Source organism: Haemaphysalis longicornis, unplaced genomic scaffold, assembly GCF_048455015.1.
Source record: "Haemaphysalis longicornis isolate Haplotype H1 unplaced genomic scaffold, Haemaphysalis longicornis Haplotype H1 scaffold_9, whole genome shotgun sequence".
Taxonomy (NCBI): domain Eukaryota; kingdom Metazoa; phylum Arthropoda; class Arachnida; order Ixodida; family Ixodidae; genus Haemaphysalis; species Haemaphysalis longicornis.
In genome coordinates, this window is record NW_027526460.1 from 61,962,651 (window position 1) to 61,990,621 (window position 27,971).

The 27,971-nt window shown below is 45.7% G+C and overlaps 2 protein-coding genes across 4 annotated transcripts in view; one reads left to right on the top strand and one right to left on the bottom strand.

The window, feature by feature from the left end:
- Nucleotides 1–9,712, top strand: part of LOC144153907 (glutamate receptor ionotropic, kainate 2-like) — a 62,447-nt gene extending 52,735 nt beyond the window's left edge. For all 3 annotated transcript variants that reach the window (XM_077685658.1, XM_077685659.1, XM_077685660.1), the window contains 4 exons: nt 359–557; nt 4,344–4,569; nt 6,789–7,051; nt 8,651–9,712. In XM_077685658.1, coding sequence (XP_077541784.1) covers nt 359–557; nt 4,344–4,569; nt 6,789–7,051; nt 8,651–8,818 — 856 coding nt within the window. In that variant the 3' untranslated portion in view covers nt 8,819–9,712. The remainder of the gene's footprint in view (nt 1–358; nt 558–4,343; nt 4,570–6,788; nt 7,052–8,650) is intronic.
- Nucleotides 9,713–24,633: 14,921 nt separating this feature from the next.
- The window catches only part of LOC144151719 (glutamate receptor ionotropic, kainate 3-like), a 656,159-nt gene continuing 652,821 nt past the window's right edge, over nt 24,634–27,971 (bottom strand). Inside the window, exon 17 of the mRNA XM_077682841.1 lies at nt 24,634–26,726. Coding sequence (XP_077538967.1) covers nt 26,577–26,726 — 150 coding nt within the window. The 3' untranslated portion in view covers nt 24,634–26,576. The remainder of the gene's footprint in view (nt 26,727–27,971) is intronic.

Sequence of the window (27,971 nt, forward strand, 5' to 3'; positions counted from 1 at the left end):
TTGCATTGCCATTGTAGGTGAGACCACAAGCCACCAAGAACCTGTAAAAGCCAAACCGATGCGAGATCTGACAGCTGCATAAGTAGTTAGGACGCTTGCAATCACATGAACTGTGAAGAGTTGCGTAGTTTATGATAATAAAACCCGTTTACTACCTTGCTTTCGAACTGAATCTAAAATACCCACCCTTCCCTTTATAAGCGGAGATTAAATAGAGCGCCACACTTCCCACCAAAATGATCGTTGAAATGGGATACAAGATTTTGCTGTTGTTTCAAGAGGACAATTAATAATGGGGTCATATGTTAACAAGGCGAGAGAATGAAAACAATGCTTACTCCCTGTTCGCCCATCGCAGTGCCATATCGACTCGCATTGCGTCGAGCATGTGGTGGTTCTTCTCGCTGATCATGATATCGTCCTACACGGCCAACCTGGCCGCCTTCCTGACTGCTCAGCGGATGACCGCGCCTATCGAGAACGCCAATGACCTAGCCAAGCAGTCGAAGATCGCCTACGGATGCCTGGACGGCGGCTCTACCTACCGGTTCTTCAAGGCGAGTATCAACAGCCAAAGTGCCATTCCTACTTTCCCATGTCGCTCTCACCCCGGTATCTACTAACTCACTGCCCATTCAGCGCCGCGGAATGATCCCCCTCCCCTAGTCTCATGCAGCACAAGGCTACTACCCGCCGAAGGGTAGGAACTCACTCATACCCCCACCGGGCTAACAAAATGTACCCAACGAAATACTACATGACCTGTGCCTACAGCGCATTCCTTCGCGGCTTATACCACCAGGCATGAGAGTGCAAGCAATTCTTCTCGCATATCCTATCCAATTCAATCGCTAGAGACCCGCCTGCCAGCCACGACTAGGGCACACAAGGATAAGGACGACCCCCACAGCACTGCTGCACCTTCCATATAACACCAAACTTGGTCGTTTTGTAAAGCGTTTACTATTTCTCTTTCTCCGCTTCATGAAGCAACTCTTCCCATATCTACAGTCGCCCAACCAGGAAACGCGAGAGTGTAGGCAGGGACTGCGACAGGGACTGCGGTGTCGGACTTCGCCAAAAGATATATGCTCTGCGTTTGCGCTGTCAAGGACAGGGGAACAAGGGTGAATTTCCTGCTCAAGCAGTTGCGGCCATAAGCAGAAACGTATTTACGTGGTATTCGTGCCGGCTAAGTGCTGCTCACGGATTTCTCTCTTATACGCCTGACTACAAGGCGAAGAAATATTCCTCTAGACAATTAAATCTGCAGACCGGAGAGGAAAGGTTGTTATAGCGGGAATACGTTCTGACAATAGCATGAGGGGAAGACCATGCGCGCTTTAAAGCAGGGTGCTCCCAACATTTAAATCGTGGGGCTACACCGTTCAAAGTGTAGACTTTGAAGTCTTCAGATTTCAACCATTGCGAAACAAACAGCTGTTCTTGACCACCACGAAAGCGCTGGCCACGTGCCTTCTCAATCCAAACTTATTTAAACCATTGATTTGATTGATTCTGGGATTTAACGTGACGACGCTACACAGGCGATGAGGCACACGTTGTGGACGGCTCTGGATTAATGTTTGTCTAATGGGGATAATTAAAGTGCCCCAAAATCTCGCCCGCACGGGGGTTCTAGATTTTCCCCTGCATCAGAAAAGCGGTCACCACGGCCTGGAACCAAACCCGCGTCTTTGAGCCTGATTTAATTGAAATTAGAAAGGTATAAGTATGCATTATATTTATTGCGAAAAAAATATGCGGCCCACCGAGTGCAAAAATGCGGCGTGGTTGTTGTAAGCCAATTAGCCGCATCTCGGCTGGCTTCACTGCACATGACATCAAAAGACGACATATCTGCCACAATTGCCAAGTAAAGTTCCTCGTCTCTCTCCCTCTCACACCTCATATTATTTTCCCCTCTCCCTCTTCCCGCTCCTCTCATCCCTCTCTCCAGTCTCGCTTGCTAACTTAGACTCAATCTTCCTTTTTCGTTTATGCAATCCTCAGTCTTTCGTCCTTATTCCAGCCCCGTCCGTCTCTCGTCCCCTGCCCTAGAATCTCCGAAAAAGGCCTTTCATCTTGTATGACCACTGCCTCTTCAATGCCTACCCCGCCACACCTCTCTCCTCTTCTCTTTTGTTTCGTCTGTTTGACCTGTCCTCTTTTCTTTACTGGAGTTCCCAAAGTTCCTCTCACCTCACTGACACTTTCCCATAATCTCCATTCCCCTGAGCCCCCATCTCCTTCACATTTTCTCTTCCCTCTTTTTTCACTCATCTTTCTCATATTCTTCTGACCCTCTTCTGCTTCCCGTCCTTTTTTATCCGCCCTGCCTATTTCAATTCCTTCCTTCTCTCTTTCATTATTTAAATCTTCCTTCGCTTTGCAACCCTCCCGTCTCGCACCTCGTGTTCTGACTCCAGCTCCAATTGTCTTCACCACAGCAAATTATTTTTCTCTACTTGTCCAGACTTATTTGACACCACCCGCCCCACCCGCCCCCATTTATGCCGAGTCGCCAGCCTTATGTTAACAAAGCTTCATTCCTTCATTCGTTCATTCTCTACCTCCTCTTTCCTCTCACAAAATTATAACACGAAAATGTTTTATGCCGGGGTACACGAACCTCACCGACGTCATATCCCTCGCGGAAATGACAGCACCAGAAAAGTTACATTGGTGCGGTGGCGCTGGGTTTCGAGCCCACGGTCACTCTGGCCGCAACGGGGGGTGTGAAACGCTCAACAGACTGAGCCATGAAGACATGGTCGGATAGCTGTACGAACGCGCCTTATGTCCTTCCCTCTAACTTGTCCATTCAAATGGTGCTGCCATCCAGGAGAAGTGAAGCGAAGTAGTGCGTCTTAACGCTAATTAGCGCCGATATTGGCACCTCGATAGGGCAGCGCGTGTAGCAGCGGAAGCTGCTATGTTTACCCGTCCGCCGCCTATGTGGAACGTCCTGCAGCTTGTGGAACGCCACAGCCGCGTTCCACAAGCTCAGCTCGTCGCAACGCAAGCGCCTGGCGTACATGCCACGGAGCACTGTGGTGGCACCTTTCTCTAAGCGACCCACCCCCAGGACGTCACTCGCCAAGCACACCCACAAGACTGTTGCCGACCATAACATAATGCTCCTTTCGCTGTAGCTTACTGTGACCCTCACCAAATGCTTCGCTAACAACCCGTTCGGTTTCGTTCGCACGGTTTGCGAGTGACTGGGGTTTCAATCGGATTTACGCAATTCTCCGGCGCGTGTCATCCAGTGTCTAATGTTGATACGTTTAACGGTGCCATACCGACTAAATATAAATAGTAATGTGCACGTTCATATCGATGCACCATAAACATTCAAATGCTCCTGTGAAGGCACATTTCACTTTCGTGTTTTACCGATTTCTATGAAGCAGGATCAACAATATTTTTTATTTACCCATTCACACTCATCCACAGCCTCATCACCCTTCCCTTTCTGCTTAAACCTACTTCCGCTGCGCGTGGTTCATTATATAGCTGACTTATCTGAATGTGTCACTTGCATTCGTCCTTTCTTTTTTGCAAAATATAAATAGCGAAGAAGAAAATTCTCGGTTCTTTCAACATAGGTGCCGTGAAATCAATGCAGCATGCGCTTAATATTTTATGAATGTTTAGGTACGAAGGGTCGGTAATGGCTCACACAATGCGAAGTGTGTTTCCATCGACAGTTTGCAGTCACCGATCAAATCCTTTTTTTGTTATTCTTGGAAGGTCTGCAACGTCAAATCTGGTTGTGGTCTTGACATTGGGCGAGTATGAACCCCATAAAACACCCAATTTTGGATAATTTTGAAATAACCACTGAAAATTGAAGTTTTAATCGATGCACTTGAACCAGCTTTTACACTTAGCTCGAAGGTAAACGTAGAAACCAATTGACCAGTGCTAAGAACAAGCGGATTGCTTAAGAGTTTATCTCAAGGACAGCAATATATTGAATATTCAATAAACTATTTCGTACGTCTTGGAAGAGGCTCTGGTAATTGTAGACGTTTTTAAGCAATATTTGTAATAAACAGAATATTTCGAACTTTCAATGCCATGTAATAATAGCGGCGAAGAAGTGTTATTTCTTCTACTCCTTAAATTATTTTCGCTATTCAATTTCAACCGTGTTACAGAGAACACTGTCTGAATAGAATTGAAAGCCAGAAGTGTATAGACGATTCTTGCTCTAACCGGAATTTAATATGACGGTCTTACCGTAGGAACTTTTGTGTTCATAGATACAAGAAATCCAAAAAAGAAACAAATATTGACGCGTAAGTTTCTTTTGCGCTCACGTCTTCCCCGCTCAGAAGTCTGACAACCCTCTCATCAAGAGGATGTGGACCACTATGGACGCTACTCGCCCCAAGGCCTTCCCGGAGAACAACAAGAAAGGCGTGGAACGCGTGAAGCGTGGCAATTACGCGTACCTCATGGAGGCCTCCTCTATCGAGTACGAGACAGAGCGGGACTGCAACCTCACCGCCATAGGGGGCCTCCTGGATAACAAGGGATACGGAATTGCCACGCCTCCCGGTAAGGGGGGAGGGCAATGGAGTGCACGTGTCGAACAAATATTTAAGGGTGACATTTCGAAGTTTCGCCGTTGAAATGCATTTACTTGGTTATGTAGCCGCAGGCAAGAGCCTTCGTTTTTCTGTATTAGGCAGCACAAAAAAACCCACATCTTCGCAGTCGCCCAAACAACTTGTGCACTAAGGTTTCATTGGTTTACCAAATAATTTCACGCTACCCAAGCAGTTACAATTATCACTTTTACCAACATTGCTGTTAATGTTGGCGATTTGTTCCTTCGTGCGCAAGCTGGGCAGGTGGAACACGCCAGCGATGGTATAAATTGCTCTTTGCAGATATTTTAGTGTGTCATTATGGCTGACGTGACGAATCCAGCCGCAATAATTGGTAAAGGCAGGATACTTCCGCGCTACATATAGGTGTGAGTTTGTCGGAAAGCTCTGAATCTGTACAATGCCATCTAGGCTCTTATCGTTTAGTAATAACACATTATTTAACACAAACGTCAATATACCTTGATCTATTATTATGATAGAAACAATGAGGTCGGGTGCATTCAATCCTAGCTCTGAAAGGAACCAGCAGAGCACCCTTCACCAAGAGCACGAGGCCGCCGGCTTAGAAGAAAAACTACAAAGTTGTTAACTAAATATCTAGTTTTTCGCCGCTCCTTTATGGGCTCAAGACATCGTGAAGCTTGCGATAAACGGGGACACAAAACGATACACACGGAACGACCGCTAGTTTCACGATTAATCAATTCCACTCGACCGGTTCGTTGTGATGTTGCAATTGAGATGTAAACCTTATGGCGCCGTGCTCCTCCTCAGGAACCCTCAATCAATATCGCTTATTCTCGCTTCCCGATGCATTATATTGGTAAGGGCATCTTTCTGTCTCCACACCAGCGCAATTCTTGTCGCTGGAACATTTGCAATCCTTAAAAAAACAGGGAACAACATGCACCCTCCTCAGCTACCACACTAGATGTCGCATTAAAATCATGCTTGTTTCCAGGGGACTTGTATCCTTTACTACTTCGTATTTGTGAATAAAATCAATTTTTTGGTTAATATAGACTGATTGTTCCCGATCAGCACGCACTGAAACCATGCTTGACAACAACTCGATTAAAGCTTGCAGAGTTAACTCCTGACTCCACAGCATACTTCACGGAATCGATAGGTACTGCGTTGGAACAGAAAGCACAATTGAACACCTCTATTCTATAACAAATACACGCATAAGGTGGTGGCAAACTTCTGTATCACAACCTGCACATTTCAAAATTCAACCCGGCAAAACATCTTTCGTATATAAATGAACTCTGCAACCGGATAGGGCCAGTATATCTCGCGCTCATTTGCCTGTCCGTTGAGTGTATTTGTACGACGACAAAGATTTTTTATATAAATTGTAACTGACACAATTCGCACGCACACTTTTACTGAGAGCCCTGAGCTAAATATCCTTAAGCAGCTGAAAGCCTTGTATTTTAAAAAAAAAACCTGTGCTCAGTGTCAGTGGCTGCACATGCCTATTTTACATTTACATGTACCCACCAGAATGTATCCCCAGTAAAACGCATAGGCAAGCCCCAGATGTCCCGTTTCTCAAATGGTGAATTTCTGGTGTCACATATCGTTGATCAGTAAATTGGCTAGAGTGGCGATAGCTGCATTTAAGGGCTTGTGTTTTTCTCCATTAATAAAAAGTGCCATTATCGGAAGTGGTATATTTTCATTTACGGCAGTTTAATCGACGAAACATGACAACATATTTTAGTACTTAAGTGTCCTTTTCTTGCTACTATTGTGATCAATGAGAATCTACTCACTGTTGTTTTCTTGCTGCAGAAAGCTAGGATTCATCCATTCTAAGCCTATAGCACTGTTACGCTAAAATTAAGAAATCTGCGACCTTTCTGAATGAGTACAGGCGGCATTATGTGTTTCCTGGCACTCCAGTATGCAGCAATCACCGATATACCAAAACTTTCCAAAATATTCGCAGTCTCGTATTCGAGTATAGTCAGGTTTTTTCCAAATATCTAGAATCAGTAACGCATAACTGGCCAATATAGCTGAAATTACGAATTATTGTGAATTGGCGGCAGCTTACAGCAGGACACTTGTGTTCTTTTTCATCCGACACACACCTCGACAGCTACGTAGCCTATTTCTTGCGCAACCGAACTTGATTTCCTTGTCATGGCGCAGGGTCTCCCGTCAGATCTGTGCTCTCATCGCATATCATAAAGCTCCAGGAGCGCGGTGATCTGGAAGTGCTCAAAAGACGTTGGTGGCGAGTACAAGGAAAGGACGCCTGCCCCGTTGAGTCAGCGGCCTCCTCTACAAGCGAGATGGGCCTGTCCAACGTCGGCGGCGTGTTCTTGGCACTGATTTTCGGCTGTTGTGGGGCCGTGGCTATCGTCACACTCGAGTTCTTTTGGAAGATTAAGAAGATACCCTACGGCGAGCGGGTAAGCAGAAATTGGCTGATGTCACATGTAGGTGTCGATCAGTGTAAAGAGAAGCTTACGCTTCTGCTTGCACTATAACATGATTACGACCATGTTATTATGGTGCGGGTAGATTTCTTCACCGTCCGAAACGTCACCTAGAAGAGCCGTATACACGCGCACGCGGTCCACCTCGACCGTCTGTTTATGTTCGCAGGATCAGAGCGAAGGTGGTTATGCTGGCAAGTACGCTGTTATACGCCACTAGCTTCAAGGGCAGATAACGGAATGCAAGCATGCACTGGGGCTACCCCGCCGCAGTTTGCACTTTCTGGGACCGCGGGCGCCTTACGCGGAGGCCAGAGTCACCGGGCGTAACATGCCTTCCTCCCACCTCTCGTCACTTTCACGGCCTATCAGTCATAGCATGCGAGGCCAGTGTTATTTCATGTAAAAAAACACAGTGGGGCACCATGCCAGAAAGCAGAAGCAGCAGCCGCAGGGATTTCCCGTCCCAGAAAAACCGGGAAGAGAGTCACAGGAAGCTTCAATTTAAAAGGGTGTAAAGAGCAGAAATCACGGTTTTTGAAAAAAAAAAAACAATCCCTATCCTTGGGCATTACAAGCGTCGCGCCGCCTGTTTTTAGGTTACGCGGAGAAAGCAGTTGCAGCGGTATTATATTTAGGTGACCTAAGGGAGCGAGGTACTGGTGAAATATCGCTTTTAGAGTTTGCCCGCTTTGGGTCTTCTAGCGGTTCTCTATAGTGCAATGTTCACATTCTTTAAAATTTTGCCAGACCAGATTGTATCGCTGCCGCGAAAAGTTTCTTAGATCATGCCAGTTATGCCATTTGGTGTAAATCTACATGTCTGAAAATGATAGCTTAGAATTTCACATCAAGAGGTAAGAAGCGATAAGTGATGTTCCATAGCGTAACAAAAAATGCCATGAAAATAGTGTCATTTTATTGGTTGAAACGCTGAACAAAAGCGTAGAAAACCGGCGCGCTCTCGATGGCGAATTTGCGAATTACAAAACGTATTTTGAAGTAAAAAGCTGGGTAGAGACGTAGCTATAAATGATTGCTTTCTTTCAGGAGTTTTATCAGTTACTGTAATTTATAAATTTATATTGGAACAGCGTCTTCATTATTCAGCGTGTCTGTACATATGTGAGAAATTTGATGGCAACGAATGAACTTATACGAGGCGGGTTGAGAGGAGTTCGAAATTAATAGGAAAGGCTTTCGTTCAGCAGTAGATTTGATATACGCTGCTGCTGCGGCTACTGAAGGTAAATATATACCTATATATACTCAAAATGTATACTGCGTACGACTTCTCGTAAGAGAAGGACATGTGTAGTGGAGATTCCCAGAAAGGCACAGCCACCTTGGTTGAGACGCGCGCTTAGCTCTTTACAAAAAGCTATAATTATATGCGTGTCGTAGCTGTTTAGTTATAAAAAAAAACAATTTACTGAAATGCACAGAGTTCTATTTGTTGGTGTTGTAATTTTATTCTTTCCGCGGGTAATCTAAAAGCCTCTCATACAAGCCCGATGGTACAGGGTGCCATCTTCGTCCGATTTATTTTTCGTTTTTTTTTTTTTTTCACAGGATTCAGTGTGGATGGAACTGTGGAAAGAATTCAAGGTGGTCATATCTTGCAAGGGATCCAAAGAAAACCCGCAGAAGACTCCAGAAGACTCCCTTTCAAACAGCATAGGACTCAGCTCCCTCCATCACATAAACTACAGTAACGCTAGTATAAAACCCACCCGGTAGCTAACTTTCCCTGAAATATCACGGGGGAACACAGCGGGTGCTGCTGGGAAGTAGAAATAACTTGTTACGCTATCTCTCCTTCCAAGACCCTGCCTTTTAAGTGCCTGATGTCCGACATTCCTTACACAAATTCTACCAAAACACTGGTTGAAATGGTGCATGACAGAGAGGCTTTCAAAAAAAGAATAACGTTTTTTTTTACAAAAACACTACCGAAATCCACTCCTCCCCCATTTGTACGCGTAAACCGAAATTCGGCGATGCGCGATGAAACCCAGTGCAAAATATTGCTTTTGTTCCCCCTGTAAATGAATATAATGGATGCAAAAAAACAACCTAATACTAATGCTTTGAAGGAGTTGAGCGTTTTCTTTTTAATTTTTGGTGTTGACGGTAACATTTTCACGTTGCAATGTTATGAACTATAAATGCAAAAAAGAACACGGTCAGTTAAATATTATCGGGTGACTGGTTTACATTAACTGAAATGCATCACAACCGTGAAATGCATAACTTCTGTAGACTAAGGCCAGCGCTACAGCCTGTAAGTATGCACCAGTAAAACCCGTAATAAACACGAAAATAGGCCCAATATATGTCACAAATACGAGCTCTGACAGCACTGAAAAGCCACAGGAAAGCAAGCGGGTTGAAAATCCGCCTCAAATGAGTAGGATATTCGATGCAGAATAACGAATCAAGTTTTATTTTCTTAACCAGTATCTGCTTGAGACACACAGGTAATACGTCATCGATCTGAGACTCAAACGCCGCATAACAACGGTACTCTATATCTAGCGCTAGATAGTTGCTAAACCCATAACAAGAAATTGTCACAGACCAAGGGTGGTGTCAGTGCAATAAACTTTCCAGTGACATTTGGGTTTGCCTAAACCGGTGTTTGGAGTTTTTTCTGCCTTCAATAATGACTCTTCTAGTCAGGCATTCTCTGCTTCATGTATTCTTATTCGTGGCGCGTTATGAAGCTGCCTTGCTTCATCTTCTATAGGGTTCACCAGCCGCCTCGTCTATACGTCATGATCTGTTTCCTGTGCGGTGCGTCGCATACATTACCACAATGCTTTTATTGACAGGAGCGTTTACATATTCGCTGAAATGCTTATATTACGACGTTGAACGTTTTTCAGCAGCAATGCTTTCTGTTTTGTTATCTGTGCTAAAGTGAAGTGGCCAGTGTCAAACAACCCATTTGCAGAAGCAGCGGCGACCAAATAACCTGAACAACAAAGAGATACTATTACAAAATAAACTGAACTCCCACAAAAAAATGTCAGACCCTACCCGAACCATTCCGTTAAGCCTATCAAACTGGGTGCATCCTAATACGGTGCCTACAGTGGCTCGGCACGAGCTCTCTTGTACACATCGTCGACTTAGTGCTAATTCCACGTCTGAGAATGACGATAGAATGTTAGGACAGTCTAAAGTTGACTGGGCGAATAAAGAGAGAGAGAGAGGGGGAAAGCTTTCATGAACTATGCAGAGGTTAGCCCCACAAATGGCCGGGCTTGCTACTTCAGATGGAGTGAGCATAACGAGGTGACGGAAAAAGAGAGAGGGGGGGAAGAAGTACATAGTAACAATGTATAAGAGCGAGAAGAAAAGGAAATCGGTTCGGAACGAGAAAAAATTCACAGCATTAGGAGGAAAAATAAGCTGAGGATCTCAAAATTAAAAAAACCTCGAGTAGTCCTAAGTCAGACAAAAAGTTAAAAGAGTCTCTGTCAGTTGCGCCGTGTCAACCTGATGTTTCCACGCACCAGCAAAGTGATGCACTTCAAAAGAGTTTCCGGGTAGCAGTCGCACAAGAGTTCTTTTCGCTGTTTTGGGTTGGGTAGCATGCTGCGGGCAGTAGCACAAGATGCGGTATGTCTTGTTTGATATAGCACACAAAGCACAACGGCCAGTCCGCCCAGCCTATCTCAAACAGAAAACTACGAGTGAAGACAACTTTCAGGCGTAGATGGTAGACACCCTCAGTTTGCTTTCTTAGGCCTCGCTGAAACTGGAAATTGCACGGATGGTCAGTCGTATGCAGAGGCAAGGGTGTCCTAAGAGGGTCAAGCCAAGGTGGCAGCGGCAGTTTCCATCCCAGTATAGAGACGGTCGTAGTTATGTCTTATCTGGAGTACGGGATTCCAGCGCAAGCATATTGTGCGCCTCTTTCGCTGCTGCGTCAAAGACGCCGTTTCCCAGGATGCCGAAATGACCTGGCAGCCACTGCAGCGATATTCTGCGCCCGCCTTGTAGTCCAAGTGTGTTCAGTGCATTTAATGCGCGCACAAGTCGGTTCCGGCGGTGGGATGGCTTCATCCCTGACATCTCTGGGGATACACTTCCTTGTCCTCGATGTCCCAGACGAGTCGCTGGAGCGCCATTTTCTTCATTACCTTCCCTATGCAGCATAGCAAAGCAAAGGGCGGTAAGTGTTGATGTCAGCCGGCGGTTTTCGGGTTGAAGGATCGCTGCCAGGCGAGCAACTTTTCATCGTGCTTCCACGCGGCCTGTCTGCCACAACGCCCGCCACCGGAGGGCGTTGCTACCGAGATGTCCCAAAGCTGAGAATGGAACACTATCAGCGCCTGGCGAAGGAGGCAGGTTAACGGACGCTAACGCTGTGATAAGCTCATAGACAAAGAATAACTTATCTATGAGTATAGCATTCGTACTGGGGAGCCGTCAGTGAGCACTCCTGAATTCCCTGCAAAGCTTCGGCGAGCTATAAACTTGGCACAAAATTTGTCACCTGTCCAGCTCACCGACGCCACGCTGGAGAGCTATTGATAAGAACGGATGATATTGACTCGGTGGGACTCTCAGCCTGCGGAAAACGTGCCAAATGCGAGTCAGAGTTTTGTGGAAATCAAGCGTGGAACGAAATTCTCTCAAACGCTATCTTGCGAGCTTATTCATGTGTTTCTGAATGCACTTCTCAGCATGCCTTGAAGCTCGATTCTGATCTGGTGATCGCGTTTTTCTAGCACGGCGCTCTGGTCTCCTGCGAATCGCGCGAAGGCGATTATACTCTCTGTCCACTGGTGCCCACGCCTTTGCACCAAGCTCCGCGGTGTTGACTGACTGGGACCTTACAATAGCTGCTGGCGGCTCTTCGTAGACAATGCCTAAGCATTATCATCCGGCATTTCTCAGCAGGTCGTTCAGTTTACAGACGACAGCGGCCGTTTGATGGCATTGCCGCGGACTCAATCAATCCTGGTGTACGTCGGGACGTGGTTGCTGCCGGAGCTTGCAATGTCTGCATACCAGGATGCGAAAGGCAACAGAAAAGTGGACACCACAGTCACATCCAATAAACTTAAAGCCCTGCCCCGAAAGAACGTTTGGCAACTACTGTTGAGCACTGCTAGTGCTGCTTGGTTGACCACATCGAGCATACGACTTCCTATTGGTGTCGTCCTAATAGTGCCCCAAGCTGGATGATGCGCGTTGAAGTCCCCTGTAAGCAAGTGCAGCGGTGGTGTAATTTTCAAGAGACCTTACAAGCGCTTACTTTTAACTTCACCTTTAGTGCATACATGCAGCCATTATAGTGTAATTCCCCTGATTGTGCTTCACCGTTGCCGTGACATACTAATTCGAGTCATCCGGCTCCACATTGAGGGATGGAAAAGGTATGTCATTACAAATTGCAAGGAGCACTATACTGTTTTCTGTGCTCATCAAAGAGCGCTATAGAGAGCACCCCGACAGACGGACATCCTGACGCAGTCTCGATTTTGAAATGGCAATGACTGGGAACCTGTGCTTATTGATGAGTTGCCTTAAGTCAGATAAACGGGATAATAAAGACAACGTCACAAGCGCTTACTAATAAGTGAAGTTTTATTACAGAGGGGAAAAACGTGTGCGCCTATGTTCAGACTACCGACGTGAAAGCCATATCGTCATCTATGGACGTGAAAAAACGGCATTTCATGCAGTTCAGTTGGCTGAGACGTGAAATGGCGCCATTCTTTAACGTTATTACAAGTTGCGGCAACAGTCGGCACCCGGCCTAAGGCTAGGCTCGGACTGTTGCCGCAACTGTCGTAATAATCTTACAGAATGATGTCCCTTCACGTCTCAGGCAACTGAACTGCGGGCACAGCCATTTTTTTACGTTCATAGATCCCGACATGGCCTTCACGTCGGTAGTCTGAACATGGCCAAAAGAAGAACTTGCGCACTAACCACTGCCGTGTCGTAAATAACGTGCACCAAGCACTCACCGCCCCACACAAAGAAGTCCAGCTCAAGTGTTGTCGGGACAGGCAACTTCACAATCAAGCCAGGTCATGGCGGAAGAACTACTGCAGCTGCCTGAATTCTTTCGTCTTGCGTTGTTAGAATAATGCTGAGTGAGTAGCCAAAAGCTAGTTTTTTTAATTTAAGAAGTTGTATTTTCTTTTCATTACCCCTTATATACATGTTTCTTTAAAGGGGCCCTCAAAGGCGTTTTGAGCACACCAAAATGAACTAGCGCAATCGTTAGACTGGGTCGTCAACGTCATCTGTGCCAAGTATTACTCTTTTACGCGCAGCGGAAATCTCACACTTTTGTTGCAAAGTTTGTCGCTTTTTTCTCACTCTTCCCTTCGTGTTTTTGGACGCCGCCACCTTCACATATCTACGTCATCGATACCCAGATGTTCATCATGAGCTAGACATCCTGCTATTGGGCGACTTTCTCACGCACTTCCAGCAAAGAGATGAGTCGTCTGCTCAGCGTCGGCTCGCCGGCTGATCGGCCAGCGTAGTGCCGGAGTTCTTGGACATTTTACGACTAACGAAACAAGTGTAAACAAACGCTTAACCGTTTGTATTGAATGCAACACGGCCTTAACACGGCATGAATATTCTCTTACCTGAGTACGTTCCATAAAGAAAGCGTTGAAGCCCCGTGGCACTTCTTTCGTGCAATCGCAGAGAACGCCCTGAGCCGAATGCCCGGGTTTGACGCGCACACTTTATTAAACTTCAAAACAATTCAGAGATGCGTTTCGAACGAACACAACGTCACAACATGCGTTGCAAGTCTGAACCGCGATTGACCACCGATGGGTTGCCTCCTCTTGCCCGTCGTAAATTCGGCACTCACCTCGCGCTCGGTTTGCGTGGACGAACAGCATGTCACTTAACTCTGGCGCACAAGCCGAGATGGCTTTTAGCCACGCACATACACCATGCGAGGGTAAGTCATACGTCGCCCGAGAAAGATAATCCAGACCATGGGAAGCACTATCCACCCGCAGAAGCACAACGTCGCATTTCATCGCGAAACAAAGGCGTCTACAACACACACACCTTCGCCTCCTGTAATGCCAAACGCATCTGGCACTTCCCAATGGGAGTGAGTGGTACGCCTGCAGTGCCAACATGCCGCGAGGTGGGGCCCCGAACTGAACGGGGATCACGGAACCGTAACTGACCTCTAGAGTGGTTTGTGCCTTGTTGCCAAGGCAACCGATGTTTGAGATTGTCAAAGAAATGACGCTCGCTCCAGCGCTAGAAAGCTCAGAGCCGCGGCGGAGCATGTTTTGCCAACATTGCCGCTCTCCACCACGCGTCGCCCCAAGCTGAACTGGCCACATGATTGAAGCGTTTTGGGCACGGGTTCTGTATCGGTTTGAAATGTCTTTTTCACATGCCGCCAGCAGAAATTACCACCGGCGTAAAATAAGAGCCGGTACCAGCGGGGCCACATCTGATACGGCACTTTTTGGATAAACAGTGCGCGGTGCTGCATCAAAGAGAACGAGCGCACGATCCCCCCCGTGCGGCTGTGAGTTCGCCGCCGATAAAAAGTCCCGTGCCGCCGATACTGCAGCAACGTACTCCGCGAAAGGGCAAGGCCAGGCCGCCGCACGCATGCGGCCAGATTTTTCGTTCGCTTTTCCAGGCTTGAGCGGAGTGTGGGATTCACGGTGTCAACAAAGCTTGCCCGTAGCAGACGGCAGTATGAGCAGCGCCATAGCGGAAGTACGTCACCGCCGAGGAGCGCAGCATCACGGGAAGGAAGGCTTTCGCGCCGTCAACAGCGGAGAGTAAGTTGAAAGGAGGAGTAAACGCGACGCGACGATAATGCGCGGTTTTTGATTTACGATTTCTCAGCTAATACTCATCGCTTTAACAAAATTCTTGCGGGAGAAGATTGCAAATACATTGCTTTATTTGGTTACGTGCATATCCATGCATCGGCGGAAGGTATTTCAGGACCCCTTTAATGGATAAGAGTGTATTTGGCATCCCCAATAAACAAAATTAACAACTGGGCATACATTTTAGAACGTAGACATAAATCTAGAACCCAAATAAATTGTACAACACGTCGATGTTACCCAGACGCTGTCAAAGGACGGCACATATACTGAGTCATCCCCGTTTACCTTTTTTGAATTACTTGTTCAGGGGCCCTATCCCCAACATCGCCAATGCTCCGTAAATTGAAGGCGTACTTTTGGGCGAGTTGGCATTGTTGGGCGAGTTGAACCTTAAATTCGACGTTTTTTGCACAGGCAAACCTTAATCAATGACGCAGGACGCGGGTTCGCTCCGAGGACGCGGCTGCCGCAATTCTGACGTAGGCGAAAAGCAAAAACGCCCGGTGTCGAAATTTCGGCGCAGGCGTTAAATATCCCCAGGTGGTCAAAATTAAACCGCAGCCCTCCACTACGGCGCGCTTCTTCGCCTGGGAAGCCTCGGCGCGTTAAACCTAGTAATCAATCAAAGCGTAAGCAGTTATTTACGTGTGCTCGCATATCTGTGATGAAACGTCGTCTAATTTGACGCTTAGCTCACAAAGGTCGCTACCATACTACCAGATATTGCGCATAAAAGATATAATTCTGGCTATGCATGCTTAAAATTAGGATAGCAGCCCAGGCTGGCAAAGGAAACACGGTTCTTAAGGTTAACGCAATGAAATAACGTTGATGCAAATGCGAGTGAAAGGCGTGTGCTAAGCTTAAGAACATAGCATTATCTTTTTACCTCTATCTATTTATTCTTTTCAACCGCTTTGAGTAGCATAGTTCAGCTTTGTACTTCAATGTTAACTTGCAAGCTGTTTGTCGCGTTATCACCTCTGTCGTCACCTCCGCCACGTTATCGTCTGCTGCGCTGTTACAAGTTAGCGACGTGACCGCAAAAAGAGCCGCCGTGAGCATCGGGTGTGTGATGCGGTAAGGATAGCAAAACGCTACGCCTGATCAACGCCGCCTGTATAAACATTGCCTAACGCGTGAGCGAAAAATGGCCAAACAGCCACTCTCCTGTTGCTCTCTCCTACCCTTCCCCGCTCCGTAGCCTTCCAGCGTGCTTTCGTGTCCGCCAGCCAGCGCCGCTTCTCGGGAACTATGCAAAACAGTAGAAAGTTTGTTTAGCGTTCCCGAGGCGGCGCTCCTACGCCTTCTTGTTTTTCACCATGCCTGTCTGTCTTGGTCTGTCGCTGATAAAACTTCCTTGGTCACGAAGCAAAATCCCTTGCGCTGCCGCAGGCTGATGCCGGCTTTGCGCGCTTATCTGCTCGGATCACAGGCCCTGAAATGTTATGAGTGGGGCATCCCACCTCTATCCCCTCCGCATTTAGGTATTGTTTTGACCCCGCGGTTCGCACTCCGCATCGGTACGCACTTCTAAAATTGAGGACTGTACTGCAGAAGCGCCCGGACAGCGTGGCGGGATCCCGGCTGCTTATCCTTTTGTTTCCTATCATTTTCTGAAGTGAAGTTTACAAGCACGTGATATTATTGGACAGTAGTCGTAGAAGTGAGCGCCTGAACAAAAAACGTGCACGCAAGTTTTTCTTCTCTAAATACTCCATAAAGAAAAATATCAGTAAAATAATGGCTGCCCCAGCAGAGAATATCGTTTTTCTGTTAGCTATATCTACCCGACAATCAGTATTTTCTTACACTATTTCAGTCCGCCTCCGTCTTTATCTTTGGAAAAATGCAGCAAGTATGAAGCGAGCGACACGTTGAACAAGATCCCCAGTGCGCCACAGAACTAGCGCCCCGTCGCGGCTAAGATGTAAGCGAAACGGCCCTTGAAGCCCAACAGGCAAGCTGAGTGACAGACACACGTCGTAGAAGTGGGTGCAGCGTTCACGACTCGCGAGCAGTGACGTAAGGCGAGATGTCCGCCGGCACGCGCCACATAGCGGATCAGTGCCTGAACTAAGCGTCCATACCCTTCCCATTCAAAAGCGCGCGACGCGTCAGGCAATGTTATTACAGGTGGCGTTGGCCTGATAATGGCCGAGCAGGCTGATGCCGCCGATTCCTTCATTCTTCATGCTCAGACTCGATCAGCGCAGTAATAAATAAAGGCCCGTTTTCTTTGTCATTTTGCAGCTGATTTTGATAGTGTGACCCACCAGCTTACCAGGAGTGTGGACCAATTCAATGCATTGGGTGCTTCGTAACGGAGAGGCATGTGGTGCCATCTTATTCTGCTGTTAATCAAAGCAATAACGACTATTTTATTGCAGCACGTAAAATCAAAATACGGGACATTATTTTAATGCTCCGTTATCTATGACTTGACAACAGTAAAAATTATTTCTTTCCCTAGTCGACAGTTATAAATCACGCGTCGCGCGAAACTGCACCTATTTCAAATACACAGGAATTTTACGGCGCCAAAGGTCCGTGAAATTTTTCGCTTTATTTCACGGAGGTGGCAGCAGCCATTGGCAAACTAAATGTAAAAGCACGTGAGCTTTGGTGAGGGATGAATTTGTGATGTGGGACGTTCACGTTCCTGCCGGCGATTTATAATGCATCCCGTCTTCCCAGCTAACCACGAATAGGGGTGCCTACAAATTATATTTTTTGTTGAATAGGGAAAAAATTGCTAAGTTAACGAGATAGGGGCATTTTATCTAATTTTTCAATACCGACACAAAATTATGAACCTTCATTAGCGAAAAAAGAGGTAAACTTTAGAACCTGTGCCGGTACATGTCGTGAACCGTAAAAATGACGGAAGCACACATAGCGCCTTTGTCAGCCGGATCCACGTGACAAAACACAGTGAATCAGAGTAAGCTTCTGGAATATTCACGAATTCACGCAGAATTCTAGAGGTCGAGAATAGGGCCCGTGGAAAGGGAAGTCCTAAGCTACTTCGGTTTCAGATAACTGAGAGAGTTGACCTACGCATTGACCGCAAAACGTTGATCTCTAATCGGTTTCACTTCGACAGTGCTACAAAAGCTTAGAGGCGTTGGCAGGCCTAGCCAGCAACGCGCGAAAGAACTGTGCATCGTCTTCTTTCTGTGGGTAGGAGAAGCTACACAGTAAAAAGTGAAAGACGGCAGGAGGGCCTAATTTTTCCGTGACGGGAAGCACGAAGTACTAGAAAGCTTTTGTGCACCTCGTTGATCATATTCTCTGTTTGCTGCTGTTCTCTCCAACAGTATTAACTGCACACCAGTTGGCGTGTATTCAAATTGCTCGCCAACTAATCCAGTGTGTAATTTTTATAGTTCAGGGATTTAACACGCCGAAGCTAGACCTGTGCTGTGAGGTGTGCCGTAGTTGAGGGCTTCAAATTAGTTTTGACTGCCTTGGCATCTCTACGTGCTCCTAAATCTGGACGCACGGGCGTTTTTTCGTATTTTTTTTTCGCTTGTTCTTGAAAAGTGGCCACCACAGCCAGGATGGAAGCCCTGTCGTTTCGCTTAGCAGCTCAACGCCTTAGCCCCTGCATAACCGCAGCGAGTAGGTTTGACATTTTCTGACAGCCGTAGTTGTGGGCATCGTTTTTGCAAAATACCATTGATGATGGTGAATATAGGGCAAAGAAACCATCAGCTGGTGAAGCCTGACATGGTTGGCTATGTCCCATTGGCCGATTCCGGCCGCAGCTTTCGCAACTTGGCATAAAGTTTGTCTGCTGTAGATGTCGTCCACGCGTATGCGCAATGATAGGAAGCGTTCCATCTTGCCAGCATCTTATTTGGTCACGTGCCTCACTAGAAAAGTTTCTAAAGCGTGGTACCGGCAAACTTAAGTAAAGGCGGAATGCCCGGATTTTTTTGCGGTGGCCTCTTGAGAGCAGCAAGACACTTGCTCTGTGCGGTACATTGTACACGCAGAGTTTATAGCAGTGTTCCTCCAGTTCATAAATAATGCTCGCTTACCTTGGATGAGTGGTTGTTTCGTGTAGGGAGAACATATTCACGTATATTGCCGAGGCGTTGGCTCTTTTTTACAGGGACAGCGTACATACATAGCGACGACACTTTGACCCCCGGATCGGTTGGCGTGAATGCAAAATCCCAAAGCGTGTAGTAGCCGTGAATGCCCATTACAATATGAAAGCAAGAAAAAACAAAACAAAACAACCTAATCTCTGGTTCTAGCGCACGTGCGCAGCTAGAATGCCGAAAGCAACTTACGCCAGAAGAATTTTACTAGGAGTGCGGCATTGAAAGTAATAATCATCGGGTCCGCAACCTGCGTCTTTATTCTATTTCCGTTAAAAAGCGGCCCACTTGAGGTCACCCTTACACAAGTCCGCCAGTCTTATAAATTCCTTGATTTTTTCACGCGTGCGCGATCATCGCTAAAGCCCATAGGCCTGTAGCCACCACCTACCGCATGAATAGAGAGCACTGTCTATTAGGTAGCTGCCTGACAGCCACCCATATCAGCGGCCGGATGAAAAAGCCTACAGCTGTACAGGCGACCCAAAAGAGTAACGGACCACGTCAGTCAAATTGCTCGAACTGCATGCCAGCGCAATCTACGTGCAAACGCGCCGCAGATAGCGAGAGTGCGTGAGTACATCCGGCTGCCCCATCTCGCCTTATCACCTGCTCGGACGAAGCCGCGCCGTTGCCATCTCTGCTCGCTAGGGGCGCATTCAATATCTCATGCAAGTATTTGTTTGTTTTCATAAAGAAAACTTGGTTTGCAGCGGCGTGTGGTTTCGACTTGATCAGATGATTGATTAAGGGGTTTAACGCGCCCACGCTACACATACGATGAGTAGCGCCGTAGTGGACCTACTGGGGGACCTTTAACGTGCGCCGAAAGGTCAAATACACGGGCGTTTTTGCTTTTCGCCTCCATCACGTTGAAGATCAATCTTTTACGTGCTCCGAAATCTCGAACACCCCGGCATTCTTGCTTTTCGCCTCCACCCGAAAAGCGGCAACCGCGGCCACGAATCGAAGGCGCGTCCGTGGGCTCAGTAGCACGTCTTAGCCACTGAGCCACCGCCACGGGTTTCGACTTCGTCAGTAATGTGCCAATGTCGCTTTGCTTCGCTGCCGTGGTTGGGGATTATCTCGGCGGAGATTTGGTTGCTCAGTGTGGCTAACAAGCTCTACGGTATCGATTTGGCAACTTAGAGCAATATCAAGCTTGCCCCAAGGGAACGTAGGAAAAAAAAAACATTACATGTTGCTGGTAATACATGCGCGCAACGAAATCAAGTTAGCCGTTTGAAGAAAAGTTATTTCAAACCAAAATTAGCTCCCGTATCACCGTAGAGATGGAGCGTGGCCTCGCCTGGGACATAATAAGCAATCAGTTGTATTTTGGAAACATCGGCGAAAATGAATAACAAGGGGGGATAAATAAAACTTAGTTGTTCAGTCCTTCTATCAATTCGTTCCTTTTAATGACATAACAACAGTTTAATAACGCAGATGTTCCCGCCATCTTCGTTACATCGGTCATGCATTCATGCATAAATCGTACAAAGGTTCAACGTATCCCGGTCGCTCACAGGGGTTGTCGCCTTGTCTTGTTTACCATCGTAATCGTAATAATAATAATAATCATGATCGTCGTCGTCATCATTATCATCATCATCATCATCATCATCATCACCCTGCTTATGCCCACTGCAGGGTAAAGGCCCCTCCCTTAGACCTCTAATTATCCCGATCCTGTGCTAACTGCGGCCAATTTATCGCCGCAAACTTCTTCATTTCATCTGTCCACCTAACTTTGTACCGCCCCCTGCCACGCTTGCCTTATCTAGGGGTTCACTCTGTCACCCTTAATGACCAACGGTTATCTTGCCTTTGTAATACGTGTCCTGCCCATGCCCATTTCTTCTTATTTTCATTATGTCCATTACAGGTGTTTGTTCCCTGACCCACTCCGCTCCGTTCTTGTCCTTTCTGGTCATACATATCATCTTCCGTTATGGAATCACTAAGTCATCCTCAATTAAAGTTTAACCTTTTAGTAAGCCTCCAAGTTTGTGCCCCTAAGTGAGTACCTCCCATGACTGCGCCAACTGTCGTGTTACTGCCTCCTAAACGTTGCCTGCACTTGTGTTAAGATTAACGCGAACTAAATGGCCTTTCAGGCTTCTCCCAAATGTTCGAATTATACTCATGCCAGCGCCCTTCCTCGGTCCTACTCGAGGACGTTTTTCTTGCCAACCAGAGCGAAACCATTAGGGAAGGTAGCGAGCTCCCGTTGCGCGTCCGCAAGGCACACGTCACGTAACCGCGGCTGTTCGGGAAGGCAAGGGGAAAGGGCTTCACGTGAAAGTCGCGATCACCACACAATATAACATTGAACCCAGAGTCACGCTCGAGAGTGTTATTACGTTTATTATAACTTGGAAGTTTCGAGTATACAACGTCTGTTTTGTGGCTGTTTATACATTGGTAAAATCCTGTGTATGTTAGACAATCACTTCAAGGCACAATGCACAACCTTCTACTTCAGTGCAAACTAGTGAAATGGCAGAGTGTGTCCATGCACCAAGGCTACTTGCACTGCAGAAACTTTTAACGGCTTTTCTTGGTACACTGTAAGTGCAGTTTACACCTGCCGTTCCTGCTACTTGTTACGTTACAAGAATATTTTGTGTAACACATACATTTACCTTAGCATTCGCTCTTGAATTTCACCGAGGAACAAGGTATTATTTGAGAAACATAACTTTATACTTGTTTGCATTATTGGCTATAATTAGAATATTTTCTGCGTTTTTAAGCAGCCCACCGTTTGTAATTACTTCACAAATAGTATTACATTCCCAATTTTATAAAAGTCGTGCACGTTTTGGGGCATCACGTTCCCGTGTATACGAACTCTGCTACGCCATTTATTTGAAATCCTTGGTGCATTCCCTCCTACTTCTTAGGAAGCCTTCGCACACGCCGTCGACCCTTCTGCCACGCGGTGCTATTTTGCTACGCAAGGACCTGCGGGTGAAATTGCGAGTTCCAGACACTAAAGTTCCACAAAGCATTATGAGACCAGGTTGAATGCAACTTCATCATGAATGTTTAGGAATGCTTTTCTGAAAAAAACGTTTTCTCCGCCTAATATCAATAAAAGACGCAAATTCTTTCTCCAAATGTATACGCCAGCTTAAATGTTCTACTAGCTCTAGTTTCCGATTATCACAAACACATTTTCTTGCTCCGCAAAACAGTGCTCGACGCCCGTGTGTACGAGATTTCGGCGCTCGTTAATGATCCCCAGGGTGTAAAAGTTAATTCGGAGCCTTTCACTACGGCGTGCCTCATCACCTGCGTTGCGTCGGCGCGTTAAACCCTACAATCAATCAAATCAAACAGTGCTCGATTTACGGATTAATCCCAAGCTTCTTCCACAATCTTAACAAATGCAAATGAAGCATAAACGATGAAAGCACGAATACACCATGTGCGTTTCTACAAATTGTTAAAGGTACAACAAAGTAAACAAAAGTGCTGCTCCATGAAAATTCAATAAAAGGAGCTGAATATGTGTATACGACCCATTTGAAAATGTTGGCATGCGCATGGTGATTTGTGTTTGGCAATAATAAATATCTTCTTTCGAGGTATAACGTGAACGATGTGCACACTAACTTGGCTAGTGTATAAGTAGATAATAAAATATTGTGAAAATCAGACACTGAAACTGTTTTTTGAAACACATGTGGCAAATTTGTGTTGCGCGTTGTGAATAACTAAAAATTGTTGGCTGTTGTTATACAGTAAAATAGGCTATACCAATTTGTAATACACGTGTTTTAATTTCGCGACAACGTTTTTCCAACGCGCGATATTTTTTCAGCCTTTTGGCAATGTTTCCTTTAAGATGTCGCACGCCGGGCTACCATCCTTTAGAAACATTTTATTCCGCGCACGGCTTGAACGGTAGTCACGAAAATAGAAGTGAGACGCACAAAGGAAAAAAAGGGGGCCATTTGTTCTAATGTGAATCCTGGGGAGGGTAAATCATGCAGTATATAAGTGTATTGAAAAATTGTCAGTCTCTCACTTTCTCCACGGAGCGCACTGATTGGGCGCCGGAGAAGCGCCGGTGGGAGGAGCAATCCCGCGCTTGCTGAGGCGGTGGCGCCCTCTTGTGCGTTGAACCGGATTTAAAAGCTTTGCATGCCCCATCTTCCCCAGTTTGGGGTAGTGAGAGGCGACACGCGAGGTTAATGCAATGCCCGCACCGCGCCCTGGGGGCTCCTCCGCGGCGATCAACGAAGCCCCGGCAGCAGGTAAGTATGCCTTTCCTTGCTTCGATCGACCACCCGGCCCTATCAGGCCTATCATTGGGAGCCTGTAGGTATTTGAGTGTAACACAAATTATAACCCGTTTACAAAGAGCTTCTCCATCTGCATGACAATTACTGGAGAGGACAGGGAGCGGTCCACAAATCATTAAATCACGTTAGTTTATTTTAAATCGGTTTTATCCTTTATACACTTTTCTTTTGTACGCATTACGCTGTAGCGCGAGGCATTAGAAACCGAGTGCTTCGGTGTTTTAGGACTGTGATTATAGGAGATAGCGATGGGAGACGCCGACCGCTCAAGCCCCTAAGGTAGTCCGCCCCTAAAAAATTCTGGCACAATGACTACCACGTGAAAACAACCAGCACCAAAATATAGATGAAGGCGGCGGCGTTGTGCAGGTACTGCTGAAGATGCCGTCTTAACCTACGAGCCGGAAAAATCGGTTGATTTAGGTTCCTAGCCCCGCATGCGCACCGAGGTCCCTTTGAATCAACACAATCACTGCTTTCACCGTAGTAAAACAATTGGAGCACCCGCATACAAAAACGCATTGAGTGCATGTAATTCATAGGTTCTCCCAACCTTTTGCATGTGAATTTGAGCGCCGATTGCTACATAAAATTTTGCTAGATTTTTATCCCTCAGCAATGCTGGTATTGTGCATGAAAGAAACTGTCCGTATTTGTGTAAATTTTTTCGCGACTTCTCAATTTCCGAATTAAATTTTATGCGTGATTTTACAAACGTAATGCAGTTTCTGTTGGGCAAATGCTGTCGTTATCTTCAGTTATCTCTCGTTTCATGCTGTATTTGCAAAACATTGTGAGAAATTGTGTGCGCATAACGTAAGTAAAGCTTGTTAAGCGCTGCACAATCCCACATCAACTGTTCATGGGACTTGTCCTTCACAAGTGAGACATGGAGAATCTTTGTCGGACACGCAAACTGTACGCCTTGCCAGTACAGTAGTAGTCTATTGTGAGACTATGGCACGTCGACTCTTCAAACCCTTTATACAAGAGTAAGATTTCCCCCCCGAAGATGCGTTCATTAGATGTGCGTCTTCAGCAGTGCTTGAAATAATAGGGCGATGAACGTGTAATGACTTAACGCTGTGTGTTTTTTCTTACCCACCGTGCTATTTCAGCGCTTCAACAGATATATATATATATATATATATATATATATATATATATATATATATATATATATATATAAATAAGATCATCCCATCGTACATAACTAGCGTTTTGGTAGAACGGCTACGTTTTCGTTTTAAACAGAGTACCCTTTTCAAAGTCCTCGAATTTACGCAGATTAGTGTGTTTGGGGTGCGTTCGTTTACTTCATTTTAGCAGAGACAAAGCGTCGCTAGTTCTGAGGTTCATGAAACACCTGTTTGGCTTAGTCTCCAAAACTTTTTGGATACGCACGACGGTATCAAAGAGGAAATGCTTGAAACATAATACGGGTTAGATTTCCAAATCTTATTCTGTATCAGGTTCTATAGTGTACTATCCTGTCACGCACGGCGCCGCTCCTTTACCATGGCACGTTTTAGGCAAAAAACGTGAAAGCTTTTTCCGACAGGCTGAGGGACTTTCAGGAAAAAAAGAACAAAGACATTCGTGTGGCAAGTTTGACGCTTGCAATGACGGGAAAAAGACAAAAAAGCCTTTCGTATAACGCCAGTGCCGAAGCAATACAGGCACTATAATTTTGCGGGAAACAATGTTTTCTGACGCAGTGTTCAACCAGCTCTTGTTTGTTAAGTTCCCCACAGAAATACACAAGGCCACAGCTAAACAGGCTCTTGATATCGTGAGTTTCAGTTATGGAAGACACGCTGTTGGAAGCCTTAGTGAGGACAAGCGAGCTGATTTTAGAGTAATGTAAATTGGCAACTGGTTTAACATTTTCGTCCAAGAGAATTTTAGTGTGTTACCATAATAAATAATTACGACGCCTTAACCATTGAACCATCAAATGCTTTCTTCAAGCTTGGAACCGGACGGTCTGTTTAGAACTAGTTTGCTATTTGATTACAGCACCCTAGCTAGCGAAAAGGAGGCTAGGGAGATGGGAGGATCGCACCGAGCACGCAAGGACAACGTGCCATGTGTCAAGTGTGTTCGTCCTTGTGCCAACCTTCGTTTTATGTAGCGACTGTACAGTGTCCAATGAAGTCTGACACTCTAACGGAAGAAAACACCCGTATGTTGAACCCCGCTTACGGAAAAAGCTGAAGATCGCTTACCAGCACCAAACATTAAAATACACGCATTTTCTTTGGTCTGCATGTCACCAACAGCCAGCAAACCGGTGTGTATATTGAGCGTGATGAGAAGACCAACGTGGCATTTTGTCGCGCCCCTTCCTACATGAACGACGGCGATGGGGAGCGAGCAGAATTGAATAGTAAGCTCCCAAAGGCCACAAGCAACCACCCAAGAGACCACGCCTAACGATTTCAGTGGTTCTAGCACAGTCGAGACGAAACGTGTGGTAAAAATTTGAAGTATATAAATAATTTTATTAACTCGTTTACATGAGTTTGCCTGAACGCAGGTTTGTTAAACCGACTCAGTAATCTTACCTGCCAAGCCAACTAGGTTGTGACAATGTTTAGTGAGATCAGGGTGTTATTTACAACTGAATGGTTGACACCGGCCACGTCTTCATAAGAGAGGGTGTGCACCCTTAGGCCTAAGATTTGGACACCTGGTAAGGAATAAACATGAACGCCAGGTGAGCGCAGAATGATGAGAGATATTTGTACCATCAAGGGTAGATATCAATTACCCCAAAAAATGTTTCTGGGCAATAACAATAAGGACTTTTACCAAGAAGTTTGAATCATCTACTCCTTAACCCCACATTCCTATACAAAACTTCGTTGAGACGATACGTGAAGAGGACACCCACCAACATCTGAAAATACCAGCAGCATGCTCGCAGGACTCGAACTGTATTCGACATGTTGTACTGTTTTCTTGAAGCCAAGGCTGAGCCCAGCTGCAAGTTCAGAACGATAGGTAACACAGTACATATGCCAATATTCCCTACTCCAAAAAACACGATGCCTACAATACTTACGTTATTCGGTGCGGAACACCGAGGTTGAGTTTCTGTATATATTACGCTACAGCGAAATAAACGAACTTGTGCTGTGCATGGCACCCGTATTTGTTTCTCTTTTTATGACAAAGGCAGGAATACAATATTGTGCTCCTGATGCTACGTTACAGCATCGCATTTGTACGACGTCATGGGGAAGCTGTCCTGGTCGTCCTGAAATTCCTTGGGAGGATCCAAGATGATCAGGTTCGACTCCTGCAAGGATGTACTGGCGGTGACGCCACGCCTTGATTTTCGCCGCCTTGGTTCCTAGAAAAATTTCAAAAGAAAGAACGAACGACTCTGTTTTTAGTATGCAGGAAAATATAACAGCGCGTTCGGAAACAATGCATTCAAAGTCTATCTCTCTTTCTTGAAGGCGTTTTTGTATAGTAGCTCGAGTACAGCATGTGCCGTCATAAAGTTCTGATTTGTGTTATATTTAGAGGACACCGGCACTACGCTACCCGTGAATAAAACCGGGTTTCACCGTTGCTTCAGGTCATTATTAAAACTAAAAATTTCTGTCAAAACGTAAAAGGCCAAAAAGAGTATTCCTGCCAAAATAAAGGCTATCTCTCTGTCTCTCTCTAAAAAGGAAATAATGCGTACCAACCAAGCAGAAGACGTCGCAGATGTGGAGGCTTTTGGCACGAAGCAAATACGTTTGCTATTTTAAACACACACTGGAAGGGTAGTTTATTTCCAGGGGGGCGTTAGTTTCTAAAGTCGTAACTGAACGTTCGGATGTTAAAATGTGAAGAGATCTAATAACGTTAAGACTGGTTCTTTCTGTCACCCGAACGTACCAAAACAACTGACAGTTGCAAAAAAGCAGCATACCTGTAGCGCCTTATATATATGACCTGTTATTATGCGTCTTCATGAAACTTAAGAACCGTAAAGGAAACTTATTAAACATCTCTAGATTGAACTATATCTTTACACCTAGTAAATTGTTCGATAGGTACTTTTCACTCATCTGCCTGATACAACAGCCCTTTCTTCGACCCGAGAGTGGTTACGTAACTTTGAAATTTGGGGCTGACAAATGCAAAGCTTTCGTTTGTACATGTTAGCAGGGCAAATGGTGGACCACGTAATTTTGTTGTAGCAAATACCCTTTACAGAAACCAAGCCTTGGCGACGCAGTCTTTTTTTTTTAGAAAAAAAACTCCGTGCATTCTGAAATTGTCATCCAGGATTTGAAAAAAACATTAAAAATTGCGAACATGAAGCGGAACACTCAGAAAACGTTCATAAAAGGGTTTGACCTGAAAATTGGTTTCGGACATAAAAAAAATCACATTTCGACCTTCTTCCTGATTCTGGTGAGTTGTGGCTCCTTTCATATTTTACTTCGCAACAATTTCTGAGATCTTGTATAGGTTGTGCCAAAATGTGTTCTTATTAGCAGTACATCTTAGTGTTAGCAATTTCTCTGCGCAAACATAAACTAATAAATGCTGCAGTATCTTATTTCTCCGCTTCACTAAGTTGTTTCTTCGAAAGATA